Source organism: Hemibagrus wyckioides, linkage group LG01 (genome assembly GCF_019097595.1).
Source record: "Hemibagrus wyckioides isolate EC202008001 linkage group LG01, SWU_Hwy_1.0, whole genome shotgun sequence".
Taxonomy (NCBI): domain Eukaryota; kingdom Metazoa; phylum Chordata; class Actinopteri; order Siluriformes; family Bagridae; genus Hemibagrus; species Hemibagrus wyckioides.
Window position 1 is genome coordinate 5,446,379 of NC_080710.1, and position 17,247 is coordinate 5,463,625.

Sequence of the window (17,247 nt, forward strand, 5' to 3'; positions counted from 1 at the left end):
TTTATGCATGGAACACACTCACAGTTAATACTTAATATAATATCATTAAGATTTAAGACGTTTTATTGTCATAGGTTCATCACACTATTTGCATACTGTCAAGAACTAAATGTTCATACCAAAACTTCTACCAAGTTCTACCATAAATAATAGTCAGTCCCTACAACATTATTTAATTCTTAGACCACAGTTTAAGTTGTAATACATAAATTGATATACTGTGAACAGGTTAATTTATTCAGGCCACAGGACATTATATAGTGAACATGAGAGAATGTATGATATTCATTCCACAAAATAATATATTAATGGCTTAATGGATTCAGAGCATGAGTAAAAAATATTGGGGCAAATGAATAGATAATCACTTTCACTGGAACCACCAGATCCAAATATGTTTCAGCATAACAATGCCCCTACATCCAAACTGGGCTTCATGAAGACCTGGTTTCCCAAGAAAACTGTTGTGGAAGAACTCGAATGGCTTGCACAGAGCTAATCTTAAATCTCATCTTCTGAGCTGATTGTGTCCAATGTCACAAACATAGTCTTGCTCTGAGTTACCTTCTGGAGTAGCCAGAGGGAGACATCAGAGGGAAATTAATCTGGCAGCTTCATAACTGAACCAATAGATGGTACTATAACTCCATACTAAAGATTTAAAAGGGAATTAAATGAGGCTGATTGACTTTTGCACCTATAATGAAGGTGTTTTTTATTTGGGAATCCTGGAAACTATCTGTATACTTTTTACATGTTACTGTTTTGTTTTGTTTTAAAATGCCAACATTAATAACTTAATCACAAAAATTAAAACCAAAGTGTTCTTTTCTGCTGAACTGAGATTAACAACCACAATCAATGAATGCACACCTCACTTCAAAAAAAAATCAGAAATATCACATTTCGTCTTCATTTACATGTAATTCAAACTCTATTTCAAACTGCAATGATAAACTTTGTGTTCCTCTTTTGCAACAATCTTACAAACTGAAAATATCTGGAATATAGTCAAATTCATGTAGTATTTCTTATTAAACGATTACAAAAAAAAATTATTCATCTATGTTTTATGTGTTCAAATGAGCTGAAGTACATTTCTTCTTACCAGAAGTAAAAAACAAAGCCACACCTCAAAAACAGTAGCTCATTCTCTTGTTATATACCAACAAACACAACCTACTTTCACAGTCACTCTTGCACTGATGAATCATGACTACGGTCTACCCCAACACAACAAGTAAGTGAATGCTTTCCTTTTTGTAGATACTTGCCAGCTGTTACATGTTATCACTGGTCATAAATCAGTAAAGCGTCAACATTTTTTTAAGCATTTCACTAAAACTCACTCAAAAAGATGAATGCTTACCAGAGGAAAGACTGCTAACATTACTGCGTGTCCATAAATAAGGAATAGAGTAAAAGTAATTCTTTGCCATTGTCAATGAAATACATGAAGTAATGTTTTAGCAAAGTAATCACAAAATAATAAAGCATATGCATGAACAGACTATTAGTTAGTAATTTTTAAACAAGCATATAAACTGATTGAGATTAAATCTCTTTTACAAGTGTGACTTGGCTAAGAAGGCCACAAAAGACAACAAAAATGAGACAACTATCAAATGACTACACAAGTTATATCCATGTGCCATTAATTCAACCAGTGAATGTAGCACAGCAAGTTTTAAGCATTCTTCTGTTTTTCCACATTGATGAGGCATTAAGTTTTAGCTCAGACCCTAAACAGAGAACAAAAATCATAATATTTGTTATTTACAAGAAAAAATAGATAAAGGTAACAAGCCACATATTGAACATCCAGACTGTAAGTATTAACAGATTAACTCATAAATAAAATATTGTAAATTCCAGCATGGATTTAAACTCAAACACTTTAAATTAGGATAGTTCACAAGTGTGTGAAGAAGCACTTGGAGTGGGAAATCTTGAATCCATTTGCAGATTTTAATGACACGAAGCAACAAATCCAAATCATGATCCAATGACATAAACAAGTAACAGGCGAATTTGACAAAAACAAAAATATCACTTAACCAAGCAAACAAAACTGAAATCATACCCAATGAACCAGGTAATGGCAATGAAAGACGTGATATATTGAAAGTCAATGGGAGGTGGAGCCTTGAGGTTGTTGTGGATCAAGAGGGGTGACCCATAGTTTAGAGTGACTGATTACCCCTGGCTGGGTCACAGGTGAAACACTCGCTGCCACAACCTGGGTTCGGTTCCAAGGGGTTAACTCTCAGTGCTGTTCCCAAGTCTGGATAAAATAGGAGGGTTGCATAAGAAAGGGTATCTGGAGTAAAACTTCAAAAATCAAAATATGCAGATTGGATAAACCACTGTGGTGACCATGAACAGGGAGCAGCCGAAGGACAACAACAACATAAACCAATTTACATCAAGAGGACGTAAAACTATAGCACTTAAATTTAGTCAGTCTATACAGTATATGATAGAATAGTGGATCAGTAAGATGGTAATGTCTTGCAAATCGGTTCAGGTGTGAGCTTAATGTTTGATTTTATTTATTCAGTTCAATCATGTACATCCAATGAAAGTATTTGAAATAAAGTCAATTCAATCATCTTTTATCTTAAAAGTCGGTTAGTGTCTGGTTATGACTCTCACTTCTATGGGCATGTTGTGACAAGGGAGTTCATATTTTGCTTTCCCTGAAAACCCTGATGTTTTTTCAGTCCATCCTGGTGGTATCACATCTCTGCATCAGAAAAACTTTCACAATATCTCAGGTAAACAGCCTGCACTTTTACTTTGGCTTGCTCATTTGTTCTTTTCAACTTCTACTGAAAACAGAATGTGTTAACTGATTTTAATTAATTTCATTGTTTATTGTTTACAGTTATTAACAATCTTTTGTGCTAAATAGTTGCAAAAAAGTTTAGTCCAAAACAGAGCATGAATTGGTAATGGGAAAGCTGTCATCCGGACCATGGTACCACACCTACAACTGCCTGTGGGAGATGGTCCGAGTTCAACTGAACTGGAAGTTGTCAGAACTCAGAGTCCCCCTCCAACCAAAGACATCACAGGGTGGTCCAGAGCCTTCTCCAATTACTTATTATGTATTATCTATTTATTTGCAACAACTGAATATATAAAAAGGACCCTAGGCTTGAATGAGAAGAACCAAAATTTGGTTTATTGCAGTTAACTAATTCTTCTAGAAATATCTTCAATAATAAAACACCCAAAAAAAACAAAAAAGGACACAAAGCGTCAGGCTCAGTGCAGTCGAGTACAAAGTCTCTCTTCCCTCTATTTATCTTCCTTCTTTTAATTTGCATAGCTTCTTAGAATTGCCGCCTTATTCTTTTAATTGGCATAGCTTCTTTAGAAAGAATCTTTGTACTAGTTGATCAACATTTGAATTTAAGAAAATAGAAAACTTTGAGTGAGACATTGTCTAAGTGATGCTATATTTATTAACTTTGTATTGTGAGAATTTAGTTACCTAACATGTAACTCTTGTATAAAAATTGTTCAAAAATATTTGTGTCCTTTATTTGACCAAACTTTTAAACAACAGTGACCATATATTTTAAAATTTGATACTATAGCCATCTCTCTCTCCTTTTCCCTCTGTCTCCCTCTCCCAATCTCTCAAGCTCCAGTAATTTAATGACGATAAAGTAATCATTCATATATTACATTAATATAATCACAGTAAGCATTCTTAAATTACATTCATCATAATACATAAATGATCAAAAGGTACAAGGCAATAGTTTTAACACAAGCTATTTTTAACTGTAATTTACTTTCATAAAAATAAATATGTACTCTAATACAGTCCTGCTCACCATTAATGGTACCCTTGATGGTTTTGTAGATAATGTGGAATATCTCCTGGAAAAATTAATCAATGAGAAACACCTTTTTTCTACAGAGAACTTGTGTTTGATACAAAAGAGCTGATAAACAACAATTAAAAAAAACAATATGAGAAAAAAATTTGAAAAACTCAAAGCTTGCTGTGACACTGGAGACTGAAGACAAAGGAGCTGTCTGAGGACATCAGAAGTGCTATTATTAGCAAACACAAGACCTCCAAAGGGTATAAGGCAATCTCCAAAGACCTTGGTATCCCTGTTTCAACCGTACGCAATGTTATTAAGATGTTTGCCAAGCATGGAACTGTCAAGAACCTCCCTGGATGTAGGGGAAAGAGGAGTGGTGGAAAAAACACCACGACTAACATCCAAAGACCTGAAGGCCAACCTGGAACAGTCTGGGGTCATGGTTTCAACAAGTACCGTACGTCGCACACTAAACCAAGCAGGGCTTCATGGGCCAAGGCCAAAGAAAACACCACTGCTGAAGAAAAGACATAAAAAGGAATGACTGGTCTTGGACAAACCACAATCCTTCTGGGAAAATGTTCTGTGGACAGATGAAACAAAAATAGAGCTTTTTGGCAATGCGCACCAACAGTTTGTTTACAGACGACGCAATGAAGCTTATAAGGAAAAGAACACCGTACCAACAGTTAAGCATGGTGGAGGATCCATAATGCTGTGGGGGTGCTTTGCTGCGTCTGGTACTGGAGGCCTTGACCGTATCACAGGAATCATGAAATCAGAGAATTACCAAGAGATTTTGGAGCGAAATGTCCTACCTAGTGTAAGAAAACTTGGTTTGAGTCGAAGATCATGGGTCCTCCAGCAAGACAAAGACCCAAAGCACACATCCAAAAGCACGCAGGAATGGTTGAAAAGTAAAAAATGGACTGTTTTAAAATGGCCAGCAATGAGTCCTGATCTCAGTCCCAATTGAGAATCTTTGGGGTGAGCTGAAATCTGCCATTGGAAAAAAAGAATCCTGCAAACATTCAAGAGCTTGAACAAATTGCAAAGGAAGAGTGGGAGAAAATAACAGCAGAGAAATGCAAGAAGCTTATAGATGGCTACAAAAAATGTTTGGAGGCTGTCGTTGTTGTGAAAGGGTGTGCAACCAAATATTAAGGAAGGGTGCATTTATTGCTGCCCATGCTGTTTTTTCCTTTTTCTTCTTTGAAATTACTACATGCAAGTTGAAAAACAATGTTCTTTGTTTAATTACTTTGGACATCCAGTTATAATCCTGATGATATAATTTTGGTACACTGTCATTTATTCCTGAAGATATTGCACAGGTTATGCATAAAATGAAGGGGTGCCAATAATGGTGAGCAGGACTGTATGTAATCTAATTGAAACCTCGTGGTTTGGACATTCATGTCCTTTATATGGAAATATCTGCTTCTCTGATCTCCCAATACTTTCCACCTTTGAAAAACCTATGCACATATATAAGCACCTTACTCCCTCACATTCAGCTCCAAGCCCACTTGCAACAGGAGTCTCACAGATTTTCCTTGAAAATTTTTTTAAGCTACTCTAACTTTCTACTCTTTAGCTTTAGATCTACTTTGCTTTGCCAGTATATTGCTTATTTATGCATAGTGCTGTGGTCCTCTGCTGCTGTGGTTAGCGCTCTTCTTAGTTACACATCTGTTTGTCTAGTCCACATAATAGGGAAAAAATAGATGTGGTATTAGATTGGTAGCCCTGGTTGTTGCAGATTTTATTTGTATTTTAATGATAGAGACTGGGTTTAGTTTTGAATTGGTGCAAAGCAAAATTATAAAAAGAGGTATAAATATATTTTGTTATCCTATAGTAGATTGTTTACTACCACACCCTTTATTCTGCAAAAATCATGATATTACTCATTCTTTCCAGCTGCACTAAGGATTACTGTGTGTATTTAGTTATTATTATGAAAACAAATGATTATCGAAAAGTTTCTGTGAACTGTAATTAGTTACTACAATACAAATACAGTGGATAAAATAATTATTGAACATGTCACAATTTTTTCAGTAAATATATTTATAAAATTGCTACTGACATGAAATATTTAGCAGATGTTGGTAACAACCCATGCAATCTACACATGCAAAGAAATCTAAAGAAGTCCATGCAAGTTATGTGTAATATTGTGAATTGAGACATGAAAAAAAGTATTAAACACGCTAACTGAAGTTTATTTAACATTTCGTACAAAAGCCTTGTTGGTAATGACAACTTCAAGATGCCTCCTGTATGGAGAAACTAGTTGCAAGCATTGCTCAGGTGTGATTTTGGCCCATTCTACTACACAAACAGTCAAATCTTGAAGGTTCCATGATCTTCAGATCTTTTCATAGATTTTCAGTTGGATTCAAGTCAAACTGATTCTTGTGTGCAGAGTGTGCATACAGGCCATGGCAGTTACTTAGTTTTCTATGAAACAACTCTACCAGCTAATTAGATTCGATTCAATTTAATTAAATTAAATTAAATTTTATTTGTATAGCACTTTTATCAATAGACATTGTTTCAAAGCAGCTTTACAAAACATAAGAAACATAGTACAAAAGTCCTAGATGTTAGACAAAATCATCACAAGTGAGCAAGCCTGAAGCGACTGTGGCAAGCAAAAACTCCCTTAGATGGTGTGAGGAAAAAACCTTGAGAGGAACCAGACTCAAAAGGGAACCCATCCTTATTTGGGTGACACTGGAGAGTGTGATTATGAATTATTATAAACACTGGAGAGTGTGATTATGTACAATGTCCTTTCTACAGTCTTGCATAGTCAGTTGCAGTTGTGTGATGCGTATACATCATATGTAGGATGTTATTGTGTGTATTAATTAGGAGGTTGTTGTCATCCTCAAAGTCCACATGGGGTTGCCATTGTTGCTATGAATACCCAAATCCTCTTGAAGCAGAATTCAACTGTAGCTGGTCCATCTCTGGATGCCTCAAAGGGTTGGCCTCTTCTTCAATTTCATTTTTATTTTCTTGTCACTGAAGGTCTATTGGAGCTGCCTCTAGATGCCTCGGGATGGGTAGAAAAATGGAAACAAATGGAAAGGAATTAGCACAGCTGCTGTTCATAATATTAGCAAGCACTAGATGATAATATGCATTTAATCAGATGAACTGGAGCACAAGTTTATGGGATGTATTATGTGTATGAATGGCTAAAGAGATACACTATATTGCCAAAAGTATTCGCTCACCCTTCCAAATAATCAGAATCAGGTGTTCCAATCACTTCCATGGCCACAGGTGTATAAAATCAAGCACCTAGGCATGCAGACTGTTTTTTACAAGCATTTGTGAAAGAATGGGTCGCTCTCAGGAGCTCAGTGAATTCCAGCGTGGAACTGTGATAGGATGCCACCTGTGCAACAAATCCAGTCGTGAAATTTCCTCGCTCCTAAATATTCCACAGTCAACTGTCAGCTGTATTATAAGAACGTGGAAGTGTTTGGGAACGACAGCAACTCAGCCACGAAGTGGTAGGCCACGTAAACTGACGGAGCGGGGTCAGCGGATGCTGAGGCGCATAGTGCGAAGAGGTCGCCAACTTTCTGCAGAGTCAATCGCTACAGACCTCCAAACTTCATGTGGCCTTCAGATTAGCTCAAGAACAGTGCGCAGAGAGCTTCATGGAATGGGTTTCCATGGCCAAGCAGCTGCATCCAAGCCATACATCACCAAGTGCAATGCAAAGCGTCGGATGCAGTGGTGTAAAGCACGCCGCCACTGGACTCTAGAGCTGTAGAGACGCATTCTCTGGAGTGACGAATCGCGCTTCTCCATCTGGCAATCTGATGGACGAGTCTGGGTTTGGCGGTTGCCAGGAGAACGGTACTTGTCTGACTGCATTGTGCCAAGTGTAAAGTTTGGTGGAAGGGGATTATGGTGTGGGGTTGTTTTTCAGGAGCTGGGCTTGGCCCCTTAGTTCCAGTGAAAGGAACTCTGAATGCTTCAGCATACAAAGACATTTTGGACAATTCCATGCTCCCAACTTTGTGGGAACAGTTTGGAGCTGGCCCCTTCCACTTCCAACATGACTGTGCACCAGTGACCAAAGCAAGGTCCATAAAGACATGGATGACAGAGTCTGGGGTGGATGAACTTGACTGGCCTGCACAGAGTCCTGACCTCAACCCGATAGAACACCTTTGGGATGAATTAGAGCGGAGACTGAGAGCCAGGCCTTCTCGTCCAACATCAGTGTGTGACCTCACAAATGCGCTTCTGGAAGAATGGTCAAAAATTCCCATAAACACACTCCTAAACCTTGTGGACAGCCTTCCCAGAAGAGTTGAAGCTGTTATAGCTGCAAAGGGTGGACCGACGTCCATAGGGTGAACCCTATGGATTAGGAATGGGATGTCACTTAAGTTCATATGCGAGTCAAGGCAGGTGAGTGAATACTTTTGGCAATATAGTGTATGTCTTTAATCTACGATTAAACTGGGAGACTGTGTCTGAGCCCCGAACACTGTCAGGAAGGCTATTCCAAATTTCATGAGCTAAATATGAAAATGCTCTACCCCCTTTTGTAGACTTTGATATTCTGGGAACTACCAGAAGCGTGAAGGATTGTAGCATGTTAGAAGACTGGTTAGATATGTGGGAGCTACACCATTTAGAGCCTTGAACATAAGTAGTGAGAATAAGTAGTAAGTAGTGATAATTCCAGGTCTTTCTGAAGATTTCCTAAAGTGGTCCTTGGCTGTTGGACAAGTATTCTGATAATTCTTTTTAGTCCTCTGTTAGAAATCTTGTGAGGAGCACCTGGTCATGGCCATTTTATGGTGAAATGATGTTGTTTCTATTTCTGGATTATGGCCTCAACAGTGTTCACTGGAACATTTAGAAGTTTTGAAATCCTTCTGTATCCAATCAGTATGTTTTGCAACAATAAGGTTGCAAAGTTCTTGAGAGAGCTCTTTGCTTTTACCCATCATGAGATGTTTCTCGTGTGACACCTTGGTAATGAGACACCTTTTAATAGGCCATCAGTTGGGACTGAACCAGCTGATATTAATTTGCACTGACAAGGGGCAGGATTGCTTTCTAATTATTGATTGAGTTCAGCTGGTGTCTTGGCTTTCCATACCTTTTTGCACCTCCCTTTCTTCATATGTTCAATACTTTATCCCTGTGTCATTTCACATTATTACACATAACTTAATTTATAGACATCTATGGTTTGATTTATTTGCATGCTTGGATTGCATTGAATTGCACCAACATCTGGTGAAAATTACATGTCAATAGCACCTTTAGAAATATATTCATTGAGAAAAATGGTGACGTGTTCAATACTTATTTCACCCGCTGTTTAAGAAGATGGTGCTTTAGCACATAATAAAATGATAAAACTGTCCCACCCATATTATGTTGTTTTCCCTTAAACAGCCAAGGACTACAATATGTTCATTACTACTAATATTTCATTACTAAAAATATTTAATTATTTAGTGATGCATGATAATAAAAGCAGTGTTTTTCTTAAGCAGCTGAAGACTACTTCTACTACTATGACCTAAATACAACAGAGGTGTACCAGATCTGCAACAACAGCAATGTAATGGCCTTTGGCAGAGTCTTCCTCCCTACACTCTACAGCATTGTCTTCATTGTGGGGTTCATCGGCAACAGCCTAGTGTTGAGTGTCCTGGTCAAGTACCACAATAGTTCCAACATGTCAGATGTATGCCTCTTCAACCTGGCCCTTTCAGACCTCCTCTTTCTTCTCTCATTGCCTTTCTGGGCTCACTATGCCGCCATCACTCAGTGGGTCTTTGGGAGCTTCATGTGCCATGCAGTGACAGCACTCTACATGTTAGGATTCTATGGAAGCATCTTCTTTATGATCCTTATGACCATAGACCGGTATGCTATCATTGTCCACACCTATACCTCTCTCTTCTCCAAGCACCGGACTGTCAGAGCTAGCATAGCTTTGGTTTTGTTTATGTGGACACTTAGCCTTGGAGCTTCTCTGCCAACCATCATTTTCTCAAAAGCAATCAACTCAACTGAAACAAATGTATGGAAATGTAGGGTGGAATATCCAGAAGGGACATTGTGGAGGCTATTCTCTTACATCCAGCTGAACATCCTTGGCTTCATTATTCCTCTCTCAGTGATGGTGTTCTGCTACTCACGTATCATCCCCATCGTAATGGCCATGAAGTCTCAGAAGAAACACAACACTGTCAGGCTCATGCTGGTCTTGGTCAGCGTTTTCTTTCTCTTCTGGACGCCTTACAACATCGTCATCTTCCTGAAGTTCCTGCATCAACTGGGTTATATGAGCACCTGTCAGTGGAATCAGGACCTGAACATGGCTATGCAGTGGGTGGAAACCATAGCGTTCACTCACTGCTGCCTCAACCCCATCATCTATGCCTTTGTGGGGCAGAGATTCAGAAATTTATTTCTAAAGAGCCTGAAAGAGTGGTTTCCTCTTTGCTTTGCCCAGTGCCCAACAATCATCATTCAGTTATCTGAGACGGGGAACTTCTCACGTTCCTCAATTTCCAGCACAAAGATTGTTCAGCTATAAGTGCAGCAAAAGGGCAGCAGTTGAAATGTAGGATAACCAGATAAAATGACAAACAATCATTATAACATGTAAAAATGTTCATAATGACATACTTCACTTTAATTTGCCATTTTGTAGGAAATGTTGTTGCATATCTGTCTTTTGTTTTGTTTAGTGGACTTTATGTACATTTATGCATGGAACATATACTCACATTATATTAAGTATTATTAACTATCATTAAGATTTAAGACATGTTTTATTGTCATATGTTCATCACACTATTTGCATTCTGTCAAGAACTAAATGTTCATACCAAAACTTCTACCAAGTTCTACCAAAAATAATTAGGTTAAAAAAAGTCAGTCTGTCAGTTTTGCCTTTATTCTTTAAGCACAGCCATTTGTATGGTCCATACAACATTGTTATTTAATTCTTAGACCACAGTTTACAGTATGTTTAAAGGTGTAATGTAAATCCCCTGCTTGTAATTCAGCTGGTTCTGTGATTTTAGAGACTATGTATTGCATGTCAGTCAACAAATAGTTATGAACACAGGGAAAATACATAGAGTTGTAATTCAATGTAATAACTTGAAATATTCAGTCCATAAATTAATATACTGAGAACAGGTTAATTTATTCAGGCCACAGGACATTATATAGTGAACATGAGAGAATGTATGATACATTCATTCCACAAAATAATATATTAATGACTTAATGGATTCAGAACATGAGTAAAAAATATTTGGGCAAATATATAGATAAAATTGAGGGCCACAAGATAATGTTTAGAAGACACAAATGAACTGTTAGAAGCCAAAAAAACTGCAGTCATGAATTTAACTGGAACCACCAGATCCAAATATGTTTCAGCATAACAGTGCCCCTACATACAAACTGAGCTTCATGAAGACCTGGTTTCCCAAGAAAACTGTTGTGGAAGAACTCGAATGGCTTGCACAGAGCTAATCTTATATCTCATCTTCTGAGCTGATCGTGTCCAATGTCACAAACATAGTCTTTCTCTGAGTTACCTTCTGGAGTAGCGAGAGGGAGACATCAGAGGGAAATTAATCTGGCAGCTTCATAACTGAACCAATAGATGGTACTATATACAAGTCCTTGGACTTGGCACTTCAGTCAACCCATTTCCCTTGTGCTTTTATGTTTAATAAGTGATTTAATCAATAAAACATGCTTCTTATTACAAGAAAGCAGTGGGGTCTATGAATATGAAATAAATAAATAAACAAAATCTATGTGAACTGACCCACACAGCTTACTGTATAAGTTTCTAGTGTGTGCAACACAAAGATAGGATCAATGATAATAGAACAAAAAAAAAACAGTAATAAGATAAGACCACAAGATAATTATAGAAGTCACTGATTAATGAAGTGAAGTAAATCTTTTGAGGCCATGATTTAATATATGGAGTCCATAATATAATATTTTGAAACAATAAAGATAGTGGTCATGAGATCCTGAGGATCCAGTCCTTTAACATCATTTATATTTGTCAGCAGCAGATAGGAAAAGTCTGTTTGCTTTGAGAATTAGCTGTGAGCTAATGTTATATCCATGCCACAATGGCAGTTGACTCTATTATTTATTAATGCATTTTTTCAAAATTAATATAAAGTGTAGTATGTCACTTTTTCATCTATGTCTTAAGTTCAACTGCAGCTACAGGGAAAGCTGCTTTTTTTCCCCTCATGCAACATGTAAACTTTTTTCCTCATAAACAGCCAAGAACGATTCTGCTTATGAAAAGATAACACAAGAGTAATAGCAAGGTAAATGCCTGCAGCCAAGTCTTCCTCCCTATACTCTACAGCATTGTCTTCATCGTAGTTTTCATCAGAAATAAGCTGTTGTTGTGTGTTCTGGTCAAGTACCACAAAAGGTCCAACATGTCAGAGTTCAATCAATGAATGCACACCTTACTTGTTCAAAAAAAAAAAAAAATCAGAACAATCACATTCCATCTTCACTGCATGTATTGTCTCTAATTCAAACTGCAATAATACACTTTTTTTTTGGAATTGTTCTTCCTCTTTTGCAACAGTCTTACAAATTGAAATATCTGGAATATAGTCTTCGTCTAATCCATGTAGTATTTCTTATTAAAAAATTACAAAAAAATATTTGTTTATTTATTTTTTTATGTGTTCAAATGACCTGAAGTATATTTCTTCTTACCAGAAGCAAAAAAAGCCACACCTCAAAAAAAAAAAAAAAAAAAAACCGAGCTCAGTCTCTTGTTAAAACATACACTACTTTCACAATCACTCTTAAACTAAAAAATCATGGCTACAGTCTACCCCAGCACAAGAAGTAAGTGAATATTTTCCTTTTCGCAGTTACTTGCCAGCTGTTACTTGTTATCATTCGTCATGATCTGTAAAGTGCCAAAATATCTTTAAGCATTTCACTAAAACCACTGCTGAATTTTTACCAGAGGACACGCTGCTAACATTACTTGAAGTGTCCATAAATAAGGAATAACGTAAAAGTAATGCTTTACACAAGTTTTGTATCCAAGTGCCATTAATACAGTGAAAGGAGCACAGTGAGTTTTAAGTGTTTTTATATGTTTGTCCACGTTGATGAGGCATTAAAGTTCTAGCTCAGATCCTAAACTTGGAACAAAACTCATAATATTTGTTTTTTACAGGAAAAATGGATGAATAAGTAGGTAGCAGGCCACATATTGAGCATCTAGACTGTAAATAATGCTTAATAAGTATTAACATCTTAACTCATCTTGTTAAAGAATACCTCATCTAATTACATAAGGTCCAGTATAATAATAATAATAATAATAAAAATAAAAAAAAGTATGTACAATTATGCCTTTTGGTACAGTGAATTTAAACTCAAACTTTAAATTGGGACAGTTCACAGTTCAGGGAGTGCTACTGACAAGCTAAGTTTAGACAAATTGAGCAAAATTAACCCATTCAGTTCGATCCATTCAAGTACAAGTAGATCTGTGGCATATTCTAATAAGCGTAGTTCTTTGAGCTTAGAGTTGTGTATAGATCTGATTTCAGAACACTGCATTATGCATTCATGTTGCGTTAATAATAAGGTATCAATATATACATTGTATTTATATTTAACATATATGATATGAGTAGGGACAGATGCAATCATCATTAATGCAACACTTTACTAAATCCAAAGCAAACGAATAAGGTAATTAACACTTAAATTGTTACCATTATTGATATATGACTCTGGGACTGTGAATGTCTTAACTTCTTTATCTACTGATGTGCTAAAGTACTTGTGTATGTATTCATTTATAAAGAAAGCATTTGTTTAGTATGAATATAAAATAAAGTAATAAAGTATTAACACTTAAATTAAGTGGAGGTCCCAGTGTGAACCTATCATGGTGGGCTACAGTGGTCTCAGTTATTTTGGCATTAGAGGTTCGCATGAAAGAAAAGCCACTAATACACCATCAAAGCTGAAGAAAAAGCCTTAAGGTGGCTGTGGATCAAGAGGGGTGACCCATGATGTAGCACGACTGATGGATCACCCCTGCCTGGATCACTCAGGTGAAACACCCTTTTACCTAGGGTTCGTCACTGATGTGTCTAAGCCACACCTTCGAAATGGTGTTTCAAGTATCTAGATTAATGTATAATATTTATGATAATAGTATAATTGTAAAACTGATCAATAGATTCATCAGATAATAAAGAAGCCAAACTACCAACAAAACCCATGTTATTCATTTTCTGTAAATTTCACCATTGTTTTTTCATAAACAGCTCTGGACTACTCTGAATTCCTTGACTATTATGGCTCAATCAACGCATTTGCCTGTGACAATATCAGCATACGTACCTTCAGCAAAGTCTTCCTCCCTACACTCTACAGCATTGTCTTCATCGTGGGGTTAATTGGCAACGGCCTGGTGTTATGCGTCCTGGTCAAGTACCATAAAAGGTCCAACATGTCAGATGTGTGCCTCTTCAACCTGGCCCTTTCAGACCTCCTTTTCCTTCTCTCATTGCCTTTCTGGGCTCATTACGCCGCCATCACTCAGTGGGTCTTTGGGAGATTCATGTGCCATGCAGTGACAGCACTGTACATGCTGGGATTCTATGGTAGTATCTTCTTCATGATCCTCATGACCATAGACCGCTATGCTGTCATTGTCCACACCTATACCTCCATCTTTTCCAAGTACCGGTCTGTCAGAGCTACCATAGCCCTGATTTTGTTTATGTGGACCCTTAGCCTGGGAGCTTCTCTGCCAATCATCATTTTCTCAGAAGTGAAGAATAAATCAGATGGATTGACATGCAGTGTGGAATATCCAGAAGGAACTGCATGGAGGTCATTAATTTATATTGAGCTAAACATCCTCAGCCTGATCATTCCTCTCTCAGTGATGGTGTTCTGCTACTCACGTATCATCCCCATCTTAATGTCCATGACGTCTCTGAAGAAACACAAAGCTGTCAGGCTCATGCTGGTCTTGGTCAGTGTTTTCTTCCTCTTCTGGACGCCTTACAACGTCGTCATCTTTCTGAAGTTCCTGCATCAACTGGGTTATATGAGCACCTGTCAGTGGTATCAGGACCTGAACATGGCTATGCAGTGGGTGGAAACCATTGCGTTCACTCACTGCTGCCTCAACCCCATCATCTATGCCTTTGTGGGGCAGAGATTCAGGAATTTATTTCTAAAGATCCTGAAAGAGTCATTTCCTTGTTGCTTTGCCTGGTACACAACAATCGAAAGTGGGTTGACAGAGAAGGGGAGCTCTTCGTACTCACGCTCCTCAGTGATTTCCCGCACAAAGATTGTTCTGCTATAAGCGGGCAAAAGTGCAGCACAAGACAAATCTGAAACTGCATTAAAAAAATATTTATACTTTGGTTAGGTTTCTCTTCTTCAAGAAAAGGTTTTTGTGTATTTGTCACTTTTTGGTGGTACTTTGGAGAATAGTTATCTATCTTTTTTTTTCTTTCTTTCTCTCTCTCTCTTTTTTATTTTACTTTTATTCTGCTGTCATATTTTTTTTTATTTTGCTTTGTTTTCTTTCTTCATTTGTTTCTGTTTTTGTGGGGTTTTTTATTTTTTAAATATATTTTTTCTCTTTTTCCATTATCCTTTTTGATTTCCTCTTAATTTATTTTTTTTCTGCTTATCTATCTTTCTTCTATGTTTTATCCTTTTAGTATCCTTTTTTGTTTAATTTCCTTTTAAAATTTCCCTTTAAGTTACATTTTTATTATATGAGTTGGTAGTTTTTTCTAAATAGAAATAAATCAGGTCTGAAGGGGTTAACCCTGGGTTTAGGAATGTACAGTGAGATTATGAAGAGTAAGGATTAATTGTTAACCCTGAATCAAAGGTTATACTAAAGCACCATCATTTCTGTAGTAACAACAAAGAGCAATGAATCTGCTTAAGTCATTATCATGTGCATTTCATTAAAAGAACAAACTTTATGAATTTTAAAGGAATGATACCATTCAGAAATTTTTTTAGTGATGATTATGTAATTGTGGCATATGGCTATCATATGTTTCTTTGTGTGTGTGTGTGTGTGTGTGTGTGTGTGTGTATTTACAACCCAAAGGAGGAATGAACCATTTGAAAATTTGATTCAAACTTGATTCAAGGTACAAGGACATGATTAAACTTGTATATATTTTTCCTACTATTATCAGCAGCATCAGGTTTTTCCTGAATGTTTAAAACTAAAAAGACACGCCATTTGTAGAAGGAGGGGAAAAACAAACCCTCAGTACCTGTTGAAGGTGAAATAGAGCCAGGTGACTGTGTGTAAGAATGTATTTTGTCATTCACACTGTACGTGTAATTAACAGACAGAACAGCTTCTAAAATCACTTCTAAATACTTACTCTTTTCTCAGTGGAAACATAACAAACACCATAATCCTAGAAAGCAGAAGAACCCGATCACTTTTAAATCCAATATTATTTGCACAGAAAAGTTCTGGAGATTTGTCTTATTTTAGCCACCCATCCAAATAATGGAATTAAAGAGATGCAGTTTATAAAAAGTTCCAGTACTTGAAGCTGTTGTAAATTACTCTATAAACACACACCTTTGACCTCACTACATCAGTGTTACTGTCAAATAAACAGTTTGATGGAGAAATTGAAGAGTTGTTATGTCATTAATATCAGTTTCAGGGCAAAAAAAGACTTAACCCAATCAACAGCCATGTTTTTCAGGGTTAGATGTAGACTACTGACTGTGCTACATATATTACTGAAAAGTGTACCATGTGAAAATCTTACACCTGCCTTTTTTTCAACAGTATCAGTTGATCTACAAAGATGAGTTCATGTACCATAATTACATAATTCATCCATCAGTTATAACATAGCTGTAAACATTGGGGACATGCTGTTTAGAGAACTGAAAGGAGTCTATATAAAAATTGTGATGCAGCCAAGAAGATTTCTTGCTCCTTTATTGTTGTATGTGGGTCACCTGCTCTAATGTGGAATTATCTGTTAGGTGGAAATGACCAAACTGAATGAACATCCAATCTGAGTGAATCCTTCCTTTGTACACTTATGTTAAATTCAATAATTATTATCTTTTTTTGACTATTTATTTATGTGTTTTTTTAGATACTGTATGGGTTTCTCATTAATAGATAGCGGAATCTTGTAAAACACTTAAACAATAATAATAATAAATATTAAAATGTGTGAATCACATTATTGGTTTTTTGTTTGTGGATTTTTATTATTATTATTATTATTATTATTATTATTATTATTATTTTACAAATGTTGGTTGAATTGCAGTG

At 36.6% G+C, this 17,247-nt stretch overlaps 2 protein-coding genes across 4 annotated transcripts; both read left to right on the forward strand.

Annotated features, from left to right (window-relative positions):
• The first annotated feature begins 1,189 nt into the window (after positions 1 to 1,189).
• LOC131358934 (C-C chemokine receptor type 4-like) lies at positions 1,190 to 10,487 on the forward strand. 3 transcript variants are annotated; one of them, XM_058398379.1, is made up of 3 exons: positions 1,190 to 1,240; positions 2,724 to 2,777; positions 9,395 to 10,487. In XM_058398379.1, the coding sequence occupies exons 1-3, from the start codon at positions 1,213 to 1,215 to the stop codon at positions 10,444 to 10,446; spliced, it is 1,134 nt and encodes a 377-aa protein (XP_058254362.1). In that variant the 5' UTR covers positions 1,190 to 1,212; the 3' UTR covers positions 10,447 to 10,487. The 3 variants fall into 3 exon arrangements, with proteins under 3 accessions (XP_058254362.1, XP_058254370.1, XP_058254378.1); XM_058398387.1 differs by lacking the exon at positions 2,724 to 2,777 and having other exon boundaries at positions 1,195 to 1,240; positions 9,392 to 10,487; XM_058398395.1 differs by lacking the exon at positions 2,724 to 2,777 and having other exon boundaries at positions 1,211 to 1,240.
• A 2,165-nt stretch (positions 10,488 to 12,652) lies between these two features.
• LOC131358953 (C-C chemokine receptor type 5-like) lies at positions 12,653 to 15,519 on the forward strand. The gene is made up of 2 exons (XM_058398408.1): positions 12,653 to 12,767; positions 14,216 to 15,519. The coding sequence occupies exons 1-2, from the start codon at positions 12,740 to 12,742 to the stop codon at positions 15,268 to 15,270; spliced, it is 1,083 nt and encodes a 360-aa protein (XP_058254391.1). The 5' UTR covers positions 12,653 to 12,739; the 3' UTR covers positions 15,271 to 15,519.
• Positions 15,520 to 17,247: the final 1,728 nt, after the last annotated feature.

Coding starts and splice junctions, on each gene's coding strand:
- LOC131358953 (XM_058398408.1), top strand. CDS start 12,740: ATGGCTACAGTCTACCCCAGCACAAGAA. Junction 12,768..14,215: donor AGTCTACCCCAGCACAAGAA/GTAAGTGAATAT, acceptor TTTCATAAACAG/CTCTGGACTACTCTGAATTC.
- LOC131358934 (XM_058398379.1), top strand. CDS start 1,213: ATGACTACGGTCTACCCCAACACAACAA. Junction 1,241..2,723: donor GGTCTACCCCAACACAACAA/GTAAGTGAATGC, acceptor ATGTTTTTTCAG/TCCATCCTGGTGGTATCACA. Junction 2,778..9,394: donor AAACTTTCACAATATCTCAG/GTAAACAGCCTG, acceptor TTTCTTAAGCAG/CTGAAGACTACTTCTACTAC.